At 49.8% G+C, this 18,724-nt stretch overlaps 1 protein-coding gene across 2 annotated transcripts; it reads left to right on the forward strand.

Annotated features, from left to right (window-relative positions):
* The first annotated feature begins 531 nt into the window (after positions 1 to 531).
* IL10RA (interleukin 10 receptor subunit alpha) lies at positions 532 to 15,510 on the forward strand. 2 transcript variants are annotated; one of them, XM_054525165.2, is made up of 7 exons: positions 532 to 702; positions 2,521 to 2,668; positions 3,606 to 3,784; positions 7,394 to 7,563; positions 8,152 to 8,302; positions 9,742 to 9,863; positions 12,856 to 15,510. In XM_054525165.2, exons 1-7 carry the CDS (start codon positions 636 to 638, stop codon positions 13,780 to 13,782), a joined length of 1,764 nt encoding a protein of 587 aa, XP_054381140.1. In that variant the 5' UTR covers positions 532 to 635; the 3' UTR covers positions 13,783 to 15,510. The 2 variants fall into 2 exon arrangements, with proteins under 2 accessions (XP_054381140.1, XP_002822583.2); XM_002822537.5 differs by having other exon boundaries at positions 534 to 702; positions 2,548 to 2,668.
* Positions 15,511 to 18,724: the final 3,214 nt, after the last annotated feature.

An 18,724-nucleotide genomic window follows, 5' to 3' on the forward strand; every position in this document is an offset into this window, starting at 1 on the left:
TAGTCGTAGACCCCCCCTCCAACAATTAGGTAGGGGACTACTCAGTACTCATCCATCGGTGTCCTCAGACCCCCACACGGGGAGGCCCTGGGGCAACGCCAAGACTCACACCCGCGTCCTGGAGCCCTTGCCCTCAAGCGCCTGCAACTACCTCCTCCCCATTGGAGCGGCCGCGGCCACATCCTTAACGCCAAGCCGGCACGCCAGGCAAAAGCGGCTCGGACTCCCTCACCCCACCTTCCGCACTCAGGGCCGAGGCTGTGCCTGGCCACCTGCTCCCCAACACATGCACGCGCGCACGCACACACACACACACACGTACACACGGCCGGCCAGGCTACCCGGACCACTTTGATCTGAAGGTACTGGAGGCCCAGAGGGAAGGCAAGGGAGGGGTGGCCGGAGCCCGCTTCCGCCCCAGGACAGTCTCGGGTTGCCCCAGGCGGTAGCCCTGTGGGACAGCGGTTCCCCGTCCGCGGCCTCGGGGGCGGGGCGTCTGTAGGCCACGCCCAGCTGACGTCAGCCCCGCGGGGCGCGGGCGGAGCGGGCGGCGGAGCTGTCAGTCCCAGCCCAAGGGTCGCTGGAGGCGCGCAGGCCGGCTCCGCTCCGGCCCCGGAGGATGCGGCGCGCCCAGGATGCTGCCGTGCCTCGTAGTGCTGCTGGCGGCGCTCCTCAGCCTCCGTCTTGGCTCAGACGCTCATGGTAAGGCCCCGGGACGCGGCCCTTCCCTGCCCTGCCCTCTCCGCGCCCGCTCCGTTAAAGTTCTCCATCCAGTGGAGAGCCCTGGCTGGCTGGCCCTCTGGGGAGAGGGATGCCCGGGTGCCCCCTTACTCTGGCAAACCTGGATCTCAGGCTCACCTGTTGTGGAAGTGGAAGAGGCTGAGATTGACAGGAACTGACGGATTGGGAAGGATAGAGAAGTATGCGCAAGGCCAAACCCCCAACCCGCAAACCTCATCATCCACCCACTTCTAGTTGAGCCGTAAGTTTAGCTCTAGGTTTTTTGCTGTTTAGGTTCAAATGATGGGACTTCTTGTCCCCTTGGGGAATAATTTTGATCTCCTGACTCTCCCTTCTCTTAGTCCTTCAACTAACCTCTGTCTGTCCTTCTCCCATCTCACCTTCATCCCTCACTGATCACCCCGATCTGAACCCCCTTGCTCCACCTGTAGCCCCCAACTCACTCCCACTGCCCCCTGCCTCTCTCCTCCTAACCCAGCCAGTTCAGGCTTCTAACCCAGTTCAGGCTCCCAACCCAGACAGTTCTCCGGCAAGGTTTCTGCAACTAAGAAAAGTAAACCCCAGAAGCAGAATGAAAGAGCCGGGAGCTGGAGGGACCAAGAGCAGAGACAGAGAGCAAGGACCGAAACTGCTTCTTCATGACACCAAAATACAAAGTAAAACATGCAGTCAGCCATTCACGTGATTGAGAGCTGAGTCGGGGATGTGCAGCCCAAATACCACAACGACTCGTTGCATTTTTCACTTTCCGTCTAATGTTTCGAAATCAAGGCACTGACGTGAAGATCAAAGACGGTATAAGAAAGAAAGCAAGAGATAAATGACAGAGTCCTCCCCCCCAAAAAATAAATAAAAAACAGGTGCATGATTAGAGAGATGTCGGGAAGTTAGAAAACTAGGGAGCAGGAGCAGAGTCGCTGTCAAATGGAGAGAACTTAGGGGATCAAGGAGGAGAGAAAGGGAACCAACCAGCTGTTGGCCTTGCACATACTTCAGTCTGCTTGATCAACAAGACTCTTAAAGTAGAAATGATTGTTGCATTCTTACAAAGAAGACAATGCCTTCAGCAGTGTTTCCCATGGTGAATGCTGTGTACTGGGGGTAAAGGGAGAGTAGAGCTAGGAATTGGTATTGAGTATCTTGCCTCGGAACTACGGGTGCCAGCTCTTGTGGGGATGTCCTCAGCCATGTGTAGAGCCAGAGCTGATTTATTCCATCTGTCCTTGCCCAGCCAGAGGTTGGGCATCTGGCTATAGGCAAAGCCCTTCTAGAAACTAGGGAATAAGGCAAGCACTTAGCTTGGGGAGCCCAGGAGACCTACGAAGAGAAGGAGGCAGATGTCAGCAAGCAGGCTATCTGTGTACTTAGTGAGGTGGCTTTGAGCTGGAGCCTGGGCCAAGCCAGGGTGGGGACCAGGTGTGTGGATGGGGCCAAGCCTAGGAATAGTGCTAGAGCAGGGACAGGGATTGGGCAGAGCCAGGGACTAACACATCTGAGAGCTCATTGCCAACTTGCTTAGCCCTCGGCCCCTGCCTTCTTTCCTGGGAGGCATCAGACTCAGCTTGGCTCTTCTCAGCCACCACTGCATCTTCTGATCACAGACAGCACAGGGCAGTGATTTAGGGAGTCACACTAGCTCTAGAATCAGACACATCTGGATTCATGTGCCCACTCTGCCCCTTACGGGGTCCACTGGCCTCGGGCGAGTCATAGCCTCTCTGAACCTCCCTTTCTTCTTTGGTAAAATTGGGGTCATCAATGCCTGCCCCCCCCTCCCAGCTGTGGTACCGACACTCTTCTCCCCAGAGACAGAGCTGCCCAGCCCTCCGTCTGTGTGGTTTGAAGCAGAATTTTTCCACCACATCCTCCACTGGACACCCATCCCAAATCAATCTGAAAGTACCTGCTATGAAGTGGCGCTCCTGAGGTGAGGAAAAGGGAAGAGGGAGGGGGAGGGAGGAGTGAATCCCCGCCTTGTCCCCTACTCCCCTAGCATGGGAAGATACCTGCCTTGTTAATGAAGTGAGTGCCTGAGGGCCCCTAACATATAGCCAGCGGTTGACGAGTACTGACTGAGACTCCCATGCTGAGCAACGTGCCGGGAGCTCTGGTGAAAAGGCCAGAGCCTTTGCTCACTCCAGAGTAAGAAAAGCCTTTGTGCCAAGGCTTTTCTCTTTTTTCTTTTGTTTTGTTTTGTTGAGACAGCTTCTTGCTTTGTCACCCAGGCTGGAGTGCAGTGGCGCAATCTCAGCTCACTGCAGCCTCTGCCTCCTGGGTTCAAGCAATTCTCCCACCTCGGCCGCCCAAGTAGCTGGGATTACAGGGGTCCACCACCATGCTTGGTTAATGTTTGCATTTTTAGTAGAGACGGGGTTTCACCATGTTGGCCAGGCTGGTCTCGAACTCCTGACTTCAGGTGATCCACCCGCCTCAGCCTCCCAAAGAGCTGGGATTACAGGCGTGAGCCAGCACCTCCGGCCTCCAAGGCTTTTCTATCTTACTGGAAAAGAAGGAGAAGCATCCACAGTATAGCCAGACAACAGGGGAACCCCAACGACTGCAAAGTCAGCGGGGAGAAGGGAGAGACCGGGCTGTGCTGTAGGAGCTAGCAAGACTTTCTGGAAGAGCTGGGACTACTCGTATTCCTGTCTAAAAATCTTCTAGACCACATGGAAATTGGTACAGGGTCCCAGGACCAAGGGAGACCCCTCACAGTGAGCTGCTGTGGACTAGAAGATATAGCCTGAGGGTTGTCCCAGTTTCTCCCACTGTGGGAGCTCTCTTCCTAGCTTCTTGCGTCTCCCTTAAAGGAGGTAGGATTGAGCACAAGCTCCTTTCCAGTGCCTAACCTGGTATCTCCTCAGGTATGGAATAGAGCCCTGGAACTCCATCTCCAACTGTAGCCAGGCCCTGTCCTACGACCTTACCACAGTGACCCTGGACCTGTACCGCAGCAGTGGCTACCGGGCCAGAGTCCGGGCTGTGGACGGCAGCCGGCACTCCAACTGGACCGTCACCAACACCCGCTTCTCTGTGGATGAAGGTGCTTTTCCTCCCTTGACTTAGAACATGGCTCTGAAGTCCCTTCCAGCCAGGAACTCTAGTCTAGAGCTTTTCTGTCTATTACCATAGCTCACCATGTCTGCCAGCCTCCCTGGCCGGAGAACTAGTTGCCCAAACAGGGCAGGACTTTGGAGAATGTTACATAAGAATAGCCCAAGTTGTTTGAGATTTAAAAGGGAACTAGAGTTGTTTATCCTACAGAAGAGAGGTCTTGGGGTGGGTTGGGGCAGCTGAGTCACCAGGTCCAGGCCCGTGAACTTGTTTTTTCAGGGAGGGTTCAGGGAGAGGAAGCGAATCCATGAACACTCAGCATAGGGCAGCAAGCAGTAGGCAGAATTTGGGTGAGCCCCCTGCTTCTTTAGGGGTGAACACCCAGGGGTCATCCCTTTGAAATGGGAAGTGCTACTAAAGAGAAGTTATGGATCCGTCTCTGGAGAGGGAAGAGGAAAGGATAAGCCCCCAACTCAATGGGATTTTTTCACCCCACCAGTTGGGATTGAGAAAGTTTTGTGTGCATGGAGACCTCGCTCTGTAGGATTCAGAGTTAGAGCTGATGGTCTAGGAGGTCATTGGCTTCCAAATGCCTGCCCACAGGCCACTGCTCAGCTGGTGCAGAAACATTTCCCAGCAAGTGTGTTTAAAATATCTATTTCCAGGGCCCAGCCTCAGAAATTCAGACTAACTGTATCTTGAATGGGCCCAGGGCATCTGTATTTTTTTTTTTTTTAACATTTTGTTCTTCTTTGTATTTTGATTTGAGCAAGGCAATTATAAAAAGACATTTTTGAGGAAATCACGATATTTGTATATGAAATGGTTTTTAGGGCATATTACTAGGTATTTGTTACATGTGATAACAGCATGGTAGTTATATTTACAAAGGTGTGATGTGTGAGAGATACATACTTAAGTAATTAGGAATTAAGTAATACAGTGCTTGGGATTTTCTTTAAAATGCTAAAGTAAATTTCATGGGGGGATATTGATGACCCTCCCCCACCACCAATTACTTCAAAATTGGCCTAGTGTTTGCAATTACTAAAGCTGGGACTTTGGAAATCATTATATTCTCTTCTACTTTTGTGTTTATTGGAAATTTCTATATAAAAATATAATCAATGCAATTTATCACATTAATTATTTAAAAAAGAAAACGACATTTCAAAAGAAGCTAAGCAAAATTAAAGTAGAAAGAAAATGTCCTAACCTGTCGAAAGGTATCTATCTACACATATCTACTGTAAATATTATGCTTAACAGTAAAGTGTTGGGTTGGGCTCAGTGGCTCACGCCTGTAATCCCAGCACTTTGGGAGGCCAAGCGGGGCGGATCACCTGAGGTCAGGAGTTTGAGACCAGCCTGGCTGACAAGGTGAAATCCCATCTCTACTAAAAATACAAAAATTAGCCAGGCATGGTGGCGTGCACCTGTAGTCTCAGCTACTCAGGGAGGCTGAGGCAGGAGAATCACTTGAACTCAGGAGGCAGAGGTTGCAGTGAGCCAAGATCAAGCCATTGCACTCCAGTCTGGGCGACAGAGCGAGACTCTGTCTCAAAAAAACAAACAAATAAACAAAAAATAATAAAGTGTTGAAAACATTTTTTAAAAAAAGTTTTTGTTTCATTTTTAATTGACAAGTAATAATTCTACATGTTTATGGGGTACAGTGTTATGTATACCTTGTGGAATGATCAAATCAAGGTAATTAGAATGTCTGTCACCTCAAATATTTAGCATTTCTTTGTGCCAAAACATTTAAAATATTATCTCTTAGCTATTTTGAAATATACAGTCCATTATTATTACTATAGTCACCTTGCTGTGCAATAGGCACCAGAACTCATTCCTCCTGTCTCACTGTAACTTGGTACCCCTCTCCTTGTTCCCTAGCCACTTCCCCCACCTGCCTCCTTCCAGCCTCTGGTAACCCCTTCTACTCTCTACTTCTATGAATTGAATTCCCAAAGAATTCTACTTAGATTCTATACATAAGTGAGATCTTGTGGTATTTATCTCTTTGCACCTGGCTTATTTCACTCATGATGTCCTCTAGGTCCATCTGTGTTGTCCCAAATGACAGTTTCCTTTTTTTTCGATTTGAGACAAAGTCTTGCTCTGTCACGCAGGCTGGAGTGCAATGGCTTGATCTCATCTCACTTCAACCTCCGCCTCCCGAGTTCAAGAGATTCTCCTGCCTCAGCCTCCTGAGTAGCTGGGATTACAGGCACGTGCCACCACGCCCGGCTAATTTTTGTATTTTTAGTAGAGATGGGGTTTCACCATGCTGGCCAGGCTGGTCTCGGATTCCTGACCTCAAATGATCCACCCGCCTAAGCCTCCCAAAGTGCTAGGATTACAGGCGTGAGCCTCTGGGCCAGGCCTCAGTTTCCTATTTGTCAAGGCTGAATAGGATTCTGTTGTATATACATACCACATTTAAAAAACCCATTCATCCGTTGGTGGGCATTTCCATATCTTGGCTGTTGTGAATAATACTGCAATGAACAGGGGATACAGGTATCTCTTCAATACACTAATTTCAATATCTTTCGATATATACCCAGTAGTGGGAATTGCTGGATCACATGGTAGTTCTATTTTTAGATTTTTGAGGAACATCCATACTGTTTTCCATAATGGCTGAGAAATTCACCACCAGCGACGTGCAAGGGTTTCCCTTTTCACCACATCCTTGCCAACACTTGTTACTTCCATCTTTTGGATAATAGCCAATCTAACAGGTGTGGAGTGGTATCTCATTGTGGTTTTAATTTGCATTTCTCTGATGATTAGAGATGTTGACCATTTTTTCATGTATCTGTTGGTCATTTGTATGTCTTCTTTTAAATGTCTATTCAAGTCCTTTACCCATTTTAAAAACAGGTTTATTTGTTTTCTTGTTATTAAGTAGTATGAGTTCCTTGTATATTTTGGATATTAACCCCTTATTCAATGTACATTTGTAAATATTTTCCACCCATTCATAGATTGTGTCTTCACTCTAGTAGTTGTTTCTTTTGCTCTGCAGAAGCTCTTTAGTGTGATGCAATCCCATTTGTCTATTTTTGCTTTTGTTGCCTGTGCTTTAGGGATCGTATCCAAGAAATCTTTGCCCAGACCAATGTCTTAGAACTTTGCCCCAGGTTTTCTTCTAGTAGTTTTTATAGTTTCAGGTGTTACATTTGTCTTTAATCCATTTTGTGTTGATTGTTGTGTAAGAGGTGAGACAAAGATCTATTTTCATTGTTCTATTTGTGAATATCCAGTTTTCCCAACACCATTTATTGAAGAGACTATTCTTTTCCCATTGTGTGTTCTTGGCCCCTTTGTTGAAAATCAATTGTGGGTTTATTTCTGGGCTCTCCGTCATATTCCATTGGTTGATGCATCTGATTTTAGGGTATATGTATTTTTAATGTGCTCCCCAAGAAGTCCTTACATTCTGCTGCATTGACAAACCTGTGGCCTAGGTTTTAGGCCTAGGTTCTAATTAAGCTTAACTCTGGAGGCAAAGTCTCAGGGGGGACACCCAGGCCCTCCTCAGCCCTCATGTCTCATGGTATTTCCCCTCATCCTCCACTCCATTTAGTGACTCTGACAGTTGGCAGTGTGAAGCTAGAGATCCACAATGGCTTCATCCTCGGGGAGATTCAGCCCCCCAGGCCCAAGATGGCCCCTGCAAATGACACATATGAAAGCATCTTCAGTCACTTCCGAGAGTATGAGATTGCCATTCGCAAGGTGCCAGGAAACTTCACGGTATGGGGTTCCCCAAGGCCCCAGGGCCAGAGCTCCCTTGGCTTCCCTGTCCCCTGGGCTGGAAGCACCCTTGTGTGCCATTGGGAACTTTGCTTGTGGACTAAAGGGAGGGTCTGGGATGGTGGGTGGGCAGAGGAGGGAGTAGAAACCACCTCAGCCCTCAGAGCTATGCTCTTGTGAGATGCTCCCCAACAGAATTGCCTACTAGGGCAATTGGGCACCCCAGAGCCTTTCTAGATGAAGCAATAAGGCTCTGAGAGGCTGTGTAACCTACCAGAGGGCGCCCCTGTTATGGGAGAGCTGGCATCTGCAAAATCCACCCTCTTTCCTCTCCACCACAGTTGATTCCAGCCCCTTCTGGGAAGATCTTCAGCATCTATAAAACACCGCTTTTTCTTTTAAAATACAAAATAAAATTGTGGTCATTACAGAGATCATGTGCTGCGTTGGTAATTGTGGGGTTTGTTATCTTAGACAAAGGATACTGAAGGGGGTTGGCTGAAATCACCTCTAAAGGCCCACCAGCTCTCAGTGTCCGCGTGCCATGAAATAAAAGGATTTTGTTAATTGCTATCATTTTTGTTTCAGTTCACACACAAGAAAGTAAAACATGAAAACTTCAGCCTCCTAACCTCTGGAGAAGTGGGAGAGTTCTGTGTCCAGGTGAAACCATCTGTCGCTTCCCGAACTAACAAGGGGATGTGGTCTAAAGAGGAGTGCGTCTCCCTCACCAGGCAGTGTGAGTCAGCTGGGCTGCTCTCAGCATGGGGAGGGAGACTGGGAGGGCCTGGTGCAATCCAAAACGCGTGCACCTGGGATGCTGGTGCCAGCCACTGTGTTAGGTGCTGCTTCACATAGCTCTGCATCCTTAATAGGAGAGAGGTCCTACTGTCCTCATTTTAGAGATGAGGGAACTGAGGCTCAGTATTAGCAACTTCCTAGGGTTGCACAGCTAGGACTTGGTGGCAGAACCAGGTCTCTTGGATCTAGGGTCCTCCCACTGGAGCACAGCGGTGTTTCCCAACAACATCCCCCTTCCCCGGGCCATCTTCAGTGAGCTGTGCTAGTTCCTGTTGTTACAGTCTTCTGCTGTTCTTCCTCAGAGCCAGGGATACAAAGGGCTTCTCCTTACTTCCCCTACTCCGCTCTGCTCCTCGACAGAGCTGCTAAAGTCAGCAAATACTGCTCCAGGCTGTCAGTCAGGTGCCGGGGCTGTAGGGGGAGGGAGAGAATAGAGGACGTGGAGGCCACGGTCCTGCCTAGGAGGATCTTGCATCCTGGCTGGGGAGATAAGAGTGTCCACAGAGGAGACTATAACAAGCAACTCTTACTGGACAGCAGATGAGATGTCCAGTGCCCAATGAAACATGCCAACAGTAAGTGCTCTGGGAGGGCCCAGTCTGGTGTGGGCAGAGTCTGGCAAAGATGAAAGTGACTCCTGCTAGATCTGTAACAAATATCAGTTTATGAAGGACACTCAACAGCTCAGTGTCATTTAAGTCTCAATGCAGAGGAAGGCACTAAGTGGGTATCAGGCAGTCTTAAGAGTTTTTCACACATTCATTCACTGATACATGAAATAGTTCCAAATCTCAGCTTTACTACTTTTGAGGTACATTACTTTGGGCAAATTACTTAACTTCTGTGTACTTCAGGATCCTAATCTGTAAAAATGGGGCTGATGATAGTATTTACCTCCTATAAGTATAAAAGTTAAAAGAATCTGATGGTATTGGTACATGGTCAGTGCTGTGTACTTCACAACTACCTTATGAGGTCAGTGGCTCTGAGAGAGTAATTAATTTGTCCACAATTGCACAGCTAGGAAGTGGTGAAGCTGGGACTTGAACCCAGATCTAGCAGCCCCCAGAGCCTCGATTCTTACCTGCTGTACCATCCTGCCTCACTGTTCTGTTTGCTGTGATGGGAGTCGTGTGCAGAAAGCTGGAAGCAGTTAGCACATCTCCTAAGGGAATCCTTCAGGGTGTGGTTTGGAAGGCCAGACAGGGATTCGCAGAAACCTAGACACATCTAGAGCTGTGGCCTGTAGGTTGCCTTGGGCCACTCACTGAATGGTTCCTTACAGTGGCCAATGGATTTCATGGGACCAGAGTCCTATGACCAGAATCACCATGCCCCATGGTGCCAGGCCACAAACACATCTCTCTGGGCCTGCAGATTTCACCGTGACCAACGTCATCATCTTCTTTGCCTTTGTCCTGCTGCTCTCCGGAGTCCTCGCCTACTGCCTGGCCCTCCAGCTGTATGTGCGGCGCCGAAAGAAGCTGCCCAGTGTCCTGGTGAGTCTTGCAAGGAGGTCACTGCCCCGTCCTTCCCAGCCACACCAGAGCTTCCAGGAGGGCAGGGAGCTCTTTTCCTCCCAGCCAGTCCATTGCCTTAGCTCACTTCTGCTCTCAGTCCTGATGTGATTGGGAGATACCTTCATCAAGCACTGTGGGGACAGAGGGAGGAAGTGAGCACGAAGCCCAGTACCGAGAATGTTGCCATCCAGTAGCTCAGATAAGACGCATGGAATCACAAACCTCAATGACCACGAGCCATTTTGATATGATCTACTAGTAGTTGGCGATGGACTAGCCCCTGTGCATTGCATCTCTGATAATGAGGCACAGTTATTATCCCCATTTCGTAAGTGAGGAAACTGAGGCACAGAGAGATTGTTACACATACAGGGCCACACAGCCAGGAAGAGTCAGGGAGGGAAACCACTTTCCTACCGCTAGTGGCCATGGGTGTTCCACAAGAGAGAAAGAAGGAAAGGCCAGATGTGCTGGTCCTCGGGCTTCTGCCAGAGTGGGCCAGGGGAGAGAGGACGCTGGGGGGCGGTGGGGATGCTGGGCCAGTGGAGAGGGGATCTGGCAGGGGGCAGGGAGGGGCTCATGGAGGAGACCAAGCCCTCCTCTCCTCCCAGGGTGTGTCCTCTTGCTACACTGTACTGACAAATGATACATTTGTGGCAAGCCAGACTCCAAAACTCAGCTTGCAAAGATTGGGCAGCATTTTCCAAACCTCAGCCTGGTCTCTGGCCTGGAGTTCAGGCCGCATTGAAGATTGCCCACCATAGCCTCCATAGCTGGCACTATTGTATGATGGCTGAGGGATCAGCTGGGAAGGAACCAGCTCTGTCTGCAAGGCAGGGGCCCCACAACGGGAAGGGGAATCTCCAGAGGGATCCTGGGATCTCTAGGGAAAACGAGACTAGAGACAAGTGCAGTGGCGCAATCTCAGCTCACTTGCAGCCTCACCCCCCGAAGGTTCCAGTGATTCCCCTGCCTTAGCCTCCCGAGTAGCTGGGATTACAGGCATCTGCCACCATGCCTGGCTAATTTTTGTATTTTTAGTAGAGACGGGGTGTTGACCAGGCTGGTCTTGAACTCCTGACCTCCGGTGATACGCCCACCTCGGCCTCCCAAAGTGCTAGGATTATAGGCATTAGCCACCGCGCCCTGCCCCTTCTGTACTTTTGGATCACAGAACTGACTTGTCCTTGAGGGTTTTTTCTCTGCAGGATAAATATAGCCCAATCCCTTCATCTGATGATCGTAGTCATTACCACATGAATAAATTATAATGCACAGAGCACTGACACATTCATTAGTTTGTTCTCATTCATTAGCTTGTTTGATTTGATCTTTCAACAGTTCATCAAGGTAAGTATTATGGGACAAGCAAGGGATTTCAAATCAGGACAGTTGAGGATGAATTCCAGATGTGTTCTTTACTGTTGTGCCAGTTTGTGCAAGTCATTTAACTTCTCTGAGCTTCAGTTTTCTCCTCTAGGAAATAGAGGTAATAATACTTCTCTTACAGAATTATTGGAGGGTAAAGTTCAATTCAACATATATTTATTGAGCACCTTCTATGTACCACACTTTGTTCTAAGCACTGTAGACACATTACAACGTAAGGAGGCAGGTACTGTCATGTTACAGATGAGGAACTAAAGCACAGAGAGGGTAAGTAATTTGGTCAGGGTGACAAAGCTGACAAGAGTCAGAGCTGGGATTTGAACCCATGAAGTCTGGCTCTAGAGGACACATCCTAAATCACCAAGCAATGTGATAGGAATAGGGACTCAACCAATAAGAGCTGCATTTGAATCATCATGTACCAAGGAAATGAGGGCAGATGTGCAACAGTGAGTCAGTGAGTCAGTTGGCAGACCTTAGGAGGGCCTACTGTGTGCCAGCTCAGTTTAGACTGTGGAGACAGGGTAGTAAACAACACTAGACAGTTCCTGCCCTCAAGGAGTTTGTGTTCTTTTGGGAGTGTGGAGTAAGTGAGTGTGTGTATGGTGAGAGACAGAAAACAAGTAAAATAATTCTAGGAACAAAGTGCTAGGAAGAAGTAACAGGGTTAATGTGGAGAGAGTGGCAGGAGTACTGCTTTAGGCAAGGTATTCAGGAAGGCTTTGCTGAAGAAGTGACATCTGAGCTGAGACCTAAACTATGAACAGGACACAGCCATATAAAGTGCCGACAGCATTTCAAGCAGGAGGAAGAGTGTATGCAAAGGCCCCGAGGCAGCACGGTGCTTGACGTGTTCTGGGACAGAAAGAACACCAGTGTGGCTAGGGCAGAGGGGTTATGTGGCTTCCTTAAAACCCTTGGCAATTAACGGAGAGCAGCCCCTTCACTGTGAGTTCCACACTTGTGCCACTGCCCCACACTGCGGCCACCACATTCGTGTGAGTCACTGCTCAGGGAATAGAAAAATTAATTTGGTGTCTTACATCCAGAATTTTAGAAAATGAAATGGGCAGGAGGGCATAGACTGGGATACAATAGAATAAGAACTGCAGAAATATTGTGGCACAGCTCATAATGATGAGTATTATTTTGTGAAACTGGTTTCAGTTATTTACATACGGGTTATATATACAAGTCATTATGCAACTTATTTCTGATTTTGAGTCATAGTCAAAAAAGTTTGAAACATGCTTCTAGGTGGGTCTAGCCTGCTTTCAGGTTTGAAAGGCACTGTGGATGGAGCCACCTGAGAGTTTTCACCATGCTCAGCAGACCCTGGTTCTGCCCGTTACTCCATCTGGGCCTGAGAATACAAGTTTCTTGTGTATCTGGCCTGAGCCAAACTGGGAATTGCATTAGGAGGAAAGCTGGATTCGAAAACAAAACAGAATACATTGCAGTGTAATTAAGACTGTAGTCCCCTCTGTTGAGCTCTCCTCCTGGGCCTGGCCTTCCCTGGCAGCACTGGGATGGGTGCTGGAAGGTGACTCCTGCCTCTCTCACTCTGCCCTCTCTCCCCCAGCTCTTCAAGAAGCCCAACCCCTTCATCTTCATCAGCCAGCGTCCCTCCCCAGAGACCCAAGACACCATCCACCCGCTTGATGAGGAGGCCTTCCTGAAGGTGTTCCCAGAGCTGAGGAACTCGGACCTGCACGGCAGCACAGACAGTGGCTTTGGCAGCACAAAGCCATCCCTGCAGACTGAAGAGCCCCAGTTCCTCCTCCCTGCCCCTCCCCCCCAGGCTGACAGAACGCTGGGAAACGGGGAGCTCCCTGTGCTGGGGGACAGCTGCAGTGGTGGCAGCAGCAATAGCACAGACAGCGGGATCTGCCTGCAGGAGCCCAGCCTGAGCCCCAGCACAGGGCCCACCTGGGAGCAGCAGGTGGGGAGCAACAGCAGGGGCCAGGATGACAGTGGCATTGGCCTAGTTCAAAACTCTAAGGGCCGGGCTGGGGACACACAGCGTGGCTCAGCCTTGGGCCACCACAGTCCCCCAGAGCCTGAGGTGCCTGGGGAAGAAGACCCAGCTGCTGTGGCATTCCTGGGCTACCTGAGGCAGACCAGATACGCTGAAGAGAAGGCAACCAAGACAGGCTGCCTGGAGGAAGAATCGCCCTTGACAGATGGCCTTGGCCCCAAATTCGGGAGATGCCTGGATGATGAGGCAGGCTTGCATCCACCAGCCCTGGCCAAGGGCTATTTGAAACAGGATCCTCTAGAAATGACTCTGGCTTCCTCAGGGGCCCCAACTGGACAGTGGAACCAGCCCACTGAGGAATGGTCACTCCTGGCCTTGAGCAGCTGCAGTGACCTGGGAACATCTGACTGGAGCTTTGCCCATGACCTTGCCCCTCTAGGCTGTGTGGCAGCCCCAGGTGGTCTCCTGGGCAGCTTTAACTCAGACCTGGTCACCCTGCCCCTCATCTCTAGCCTGCAGTCAAGTGAGTGACTCAGGCTGAGAGGGTGCTTTTGATTTTAGCCGTGCCTGCTCCTCTGCCTGGACCAGGAGGAGGGCCCCCAGGGCAGAAGTAAGGCACGAGGCAGTCTGGGCACTTTTCTGCAAGTCCACTGGGGCCGGCCCCAGCCAGGCCCTGCAGGGCTGGTCAGGGTGCCTAGGGCAGGAGGAGGCCAACTCACTGAACTAGTGCAGGGTATGTGGGTGGCACTGACCTGTTCTGTTGACTGGGGCCCTGCAGACTCTGGCAGAGCTGAGAAGGGCAGGGACCTTCTCCCTCCTTGGAACTCTTTCCTGTATCATAAATGGAAGCTTCAGGGCCTTGCTGCTGGGGTCATTTTTAGGGGAAAAAGGAGGATATGAAGGCCGAGTTTGATCTCTGGGATGGTCACATGGGGAACATCCCCTCATCAGGCCTCTGAGGCAGGAAGCTTGTCACTGGAAGATCTTAAGGTATATATTTTCTGGACACTCAAACGCATCATAATGGATTCACTGGGGGGAGACAGAGGGAGCTGAGACCCTGGATGGGGCTTCCAGCTCAGAACCCGTCGCTCTGGTGGGTACCTCTGGTGCCCATCTGCAAATATCTCCCTCTCTCCAGCAAATGGAGTAGCATCCCCCTGGGGCACTGGCTGTGGCCAAGCCACTCACATCCCCACCTTGCTGCCCCACCATCTTGCTGACAACTTCCAGAGAAGCCATGGTTTTTTGTGTTGGTCATAACTCAGCCCTTTGGGCGGCCTCTGGGCTTGGGCACCAGCTCATGCCAGCCCCAAAGGGTCAGGGTTGGAGGCCTGTGCTTGTGTTTGCTGCTAATGTCCAGCTACAGACCCAGAGGATAAGCCACTGGGCACTGGGCTGGGGTCCCTGCCTTCTTGGTGTTCAGCTGTGTGACTTTGGACTAGCCACTTGTCAGAGGGCCTTAATCTCCCATCTGTGAAACAAGGACTCCACCTTTAGGGGACCCTCCATGTTTGCTGGGTATTAGCCAAGCTGGCCCTGGGAGAATGTAGATACTGTCCATGGACTACCAAGCTGGCTTGATCCTCATGCCAGAGGCTAACAGATCCAATGGGAGTCTATGGTGTCACGCCAAGACAGTATCAGACACGGCCCCAGAAGGGGGCATTATGGGCCCTGCCTCCCCATAGGCCATTTGGAATCTGTCTTCACACAAAGGCAGTTCAGTCCACAGGCGTGGAAGCTGTGAGGGGACAGGCCTGTGCGTGCCATCCAGAGTCATCTCTGAGCCCTACCTTTCTCTGGAGCATTCTGAAAACAGACATTCTGGCCCAGGGAATCCAGCCATGACCCCCGCCCTTCTGCCAAAGTGCTCTTAGGTACCAGTCTGGTAACTGAACTCCTTCTGGAGACAGGCTTGAGGGAAGATTCCTCAGGGTTCCCTTGAAAGCTTTATTTATTTATTTTGTTCATTTATTTATTGGAGAGGCAGCATTGCACAGTGAAAGAATTCTGGATATCTCAGCAGCCCCAAAGTTCTAGCTCTGACTCTGCTGTTTCCAGTGATATGACCTTGGGGAAGTCATTTATCGTCTTGGAGCCTCAGTTTCCTCATCTGCAGAATAATGACTGACTTGTCTAGTTCATAGGGATGTGAGGTTCTGCTGAGGAAATGGGTATGAATGTACCTTGAACACAAAGCTCTGTCAATGAGTGATACATGTTTTTTATTCCAATAAATTGTCAAGACCACAGGAATCGTGTGAAACCAGTGAGATTGCTGATGGCACAGTGGCTCATGGAGGACTCGGTTGTTGATAATGAGGAGGGTAATAATGGGTGGGATGTGTGATGTCACTTTAAGGAAACAAGGCTGAGGACTCAGGCTTAAATCTGACAGACCCAGGGAGTCCTCGTGCTACCTGTATGGTGACCTTGGGCCCATTACTTATCCTCTCCAAGTTTTCATTTCCCCACCTGTTACGTGGAGTTGACAACTCCCCATGAGGATGTTGTGAGGTGTAAATGAAATTGCACATAAAAAGTTTAACATGGTGCCAGGCATGTGGTGGTCCCCATGTGCCACTAGCTGTCATTGGCTGTTGAGGCTGTAAAGAGAAATGGACAGCTTTTCTTGGAAACAGGTGAAAATGAAAGCGATAAGGAGTGTGCAGCGGGGCTCTTTCAGAAGACAGAAAAGGAAGAGGTGGAAAGCACAATGCAGTGTTTTGGATGTGAGTTCTGACAATGTGGAGAGAAGAACCTGGAAACCCCTCCTTTCCAGGAAGACAGAAAACTGGACCTCCCTGGAGCTCTGTTCCCAGAGCCCTGTCCCTGGCTCCCCTTGCCCAGGAGGCGTGTCCCAGCGGTGGTTCTCCTAAGTGCGGAAGCCATCTGCACTCTATTCTAGAAGCAGCCTGCTCCTTCCATGAAAAACCCCATGTGGGTTTGAATTTCTCCCCGTGCTCAGCCCAGTAGGTAGAACAAACCCAGGCCCGCGGCCTGAGCTTCCTGGGTGTGCTTTTCTCTTCGTCCTACCTGAATCCCCTAGAAGGTGACTGGGGACACCTCACCTCTTTTCCCCTGTGTCATCTCCAATCTTGCCTCACCCCGTTCATTCTGAGAAAATAACTAGTTCTGAGGAAGTGCTGATCCTATCATCTTCAGAGAACTTGACTAATATCACACCATTTCAGACCTGCTCAGGCTTTTGCCCTAGAGCCCTCCTTGTCAATATTGGAAAGAAAAGTAGTGTTGGTCACTTTCTCCCGGAAATGAGGTGTTAACGATGGCTTCTTCCCCATAGAAAAGGCCCCTGAGGTCTAAATATAAAGATTCAGAGAGTAAAAGGAATTACATTCAAGGAACTGCAGCCAGTTTGGTTGGATACAACAGATCAAGGAGCAGCTTGCAGGACAGAAGGAAGTCAGAAGACGCAGCCCTTGGTGCAAGCCCTGCCTGCTCCGTTTCTGTGGAATGAGTAGGAGTTTGCGCTGGTTCACCTCTGCTTTGAGGCTGCTCTGTAACCACTCACCACAGATAGGCCCTTGGGAGAAACTGAGCGAGTCCTTCCAAGCAGCCGGGGCTGATGAGACACTTGCAGATTTCTTGGGAATTTGGATTACGGTCCGCAACAGAAGGCCCCGGCTGTTCTTCAACTGAGCAATCTCCTTCAAGGGCTTTGCCAAGCTGAGGAATGCGTAATGCTGTCTTTCTGTGAGCTAATGGAACTTCCTCTTAGTACAGAGAGGGGGTAAATGGGCCACCAGTGAGTGAAGAGGAAATTCAATAAACTGTGTTTTCCCAACTTTGTAAATAGCTATAGTCAGAGTGTGCCTTGTCTACCCAGCATATATCCATCCCCCCACCTCAGTGTTCACACTTTCACAGAAGACACACAGTCCCTAGGAAGCTGGGTCCCACCCCCAGAGCCCATGCTGCTCTGCTGGGTGGAAGGTCTCTGAGCCCCACATGGGAACAGCACAGCAAGGGAAGCTGTAGGCCGTGACCACCTGGGACCACTGACAGGTCTGCTGCCTAAGTGGCAGGTCCGGGCAGTCAGGGCTGATTTGATCAAGCCTCAACCTAGAGGACCCTAGATACTAGGAAGCTTGACTCATTCATTTCCTGTTGTGCTCATGGGTTAAAAAAGCAAACCCACAGTTTTGGGTTTGAAGTAAACCCAACTTAAAATTAAATGCATTGTTATTAATGACACACAGCACATTTTCCCACTATCATCTCGATCCTAACTTCACTTCATTTCCCATAAACCTCCAAAAAGCGTTGTGGGACCCAATAAACACTCTGCCGAGGAAGGATTGAGTAGGATAAAACTTGTGTTTTAAGAATATGGCTCTATCCAAAGCATCAGACATGAATCAGAAAGGATGGGGCAGGAGGCAGAGAGACCTGGCTGGAGACTTTTATTGTAGTCAGCATTTCATTTTGTCAAGAAACATTATGAAGCACCTGTTATGTGTTGGACATGGTGTGCAGCCCTGGGTACAGAGTGGTGAACCAAACAAGCATGGCTTCATGGAGCCTGTCATCTGGTTATGAAGATAAACACCAAGCAAATAAACACAACAAATGTATTACTACAATCAGTGATAAGTGGTGTGAAAGAAACTAGTATTCCACATGAAGGATGAGGCAGGAGGCAGAGAAACAGGGTAGGAGTCTGTCTTAGGCTGGGCTACTATAACAAAACACCATGGACTGGGTGGCTTAAACAACAGACATTCATCTCTCACAGTTCTGGAGGTGGGGAAGTGCAGGATCAAGGTGCCAGCTGAGTGAGTTCCCTGGGAGGGCTCTCTTCCTGGCTTGGAGACGGCCTCCTTCTTGCTGTGGCCTTACACGGTGGAGATAAAGAGCTCTGGTCTCTCTTCCACTTTCTTACAAGGGCACTAATCCCATCATGGAGGCCCCATCCTCATGACCTCATGTAAACCAATTACCTCCCAGAGGCCTCACCTCCAAATACCATCATATTGGGAGTGACAGCTTCAACATGAATTTGGGGAAGACAAAAATATTCAGTTCATAAGAGAGGCTTATACAATAGTCTAATCAAATGACAGTATTGAGCAGGGGCAGTGGGAACAGAGAGAAAGGGACAGACTCAAAGACATTTTAAAGGAAGAGTTATCAAAATGGGGCGACAGGCTGGAGTGAAAGAAGGAGGTCTCAGAAGTGCTGGTCACACTTGAACCCAATGATGAGAAAAGCGAAATACGGACATGGAAGGGAGACACAGGTGTGGAGGGAGAGGGGAGATGATGAGTTCTGGCTTAATAATGACAAGTCATCCAAGAAAAGGTCTTTCAGCAATTGGCAAGCCTGGCCTGGATCTGTGAGGCTCAGGGCTAGGGACTCCTATGTGAGAGTGAATGAGCCCATAGCCCTTAGTGTGAAGGTAAGGACGCCGGCTTGGAGAAGATCCCCAAACCCCTGCAGCCAATACACA

The sequence above is a fragment of the Pongo abelii genome, chromosome 9, assembly GCF_028885655.2.
Source record: "Pongo abelii isolate AG06213 chromosome 9, NHGRI_mPonAbe1-v2.0_pri, whole genome shotgun sequence".
Taxonomy (NCBI): Eukaryota; Metazoa; Chordata; class Mammalia; order Primates; family Hominidae; genus Pongo; species Pongo abelii.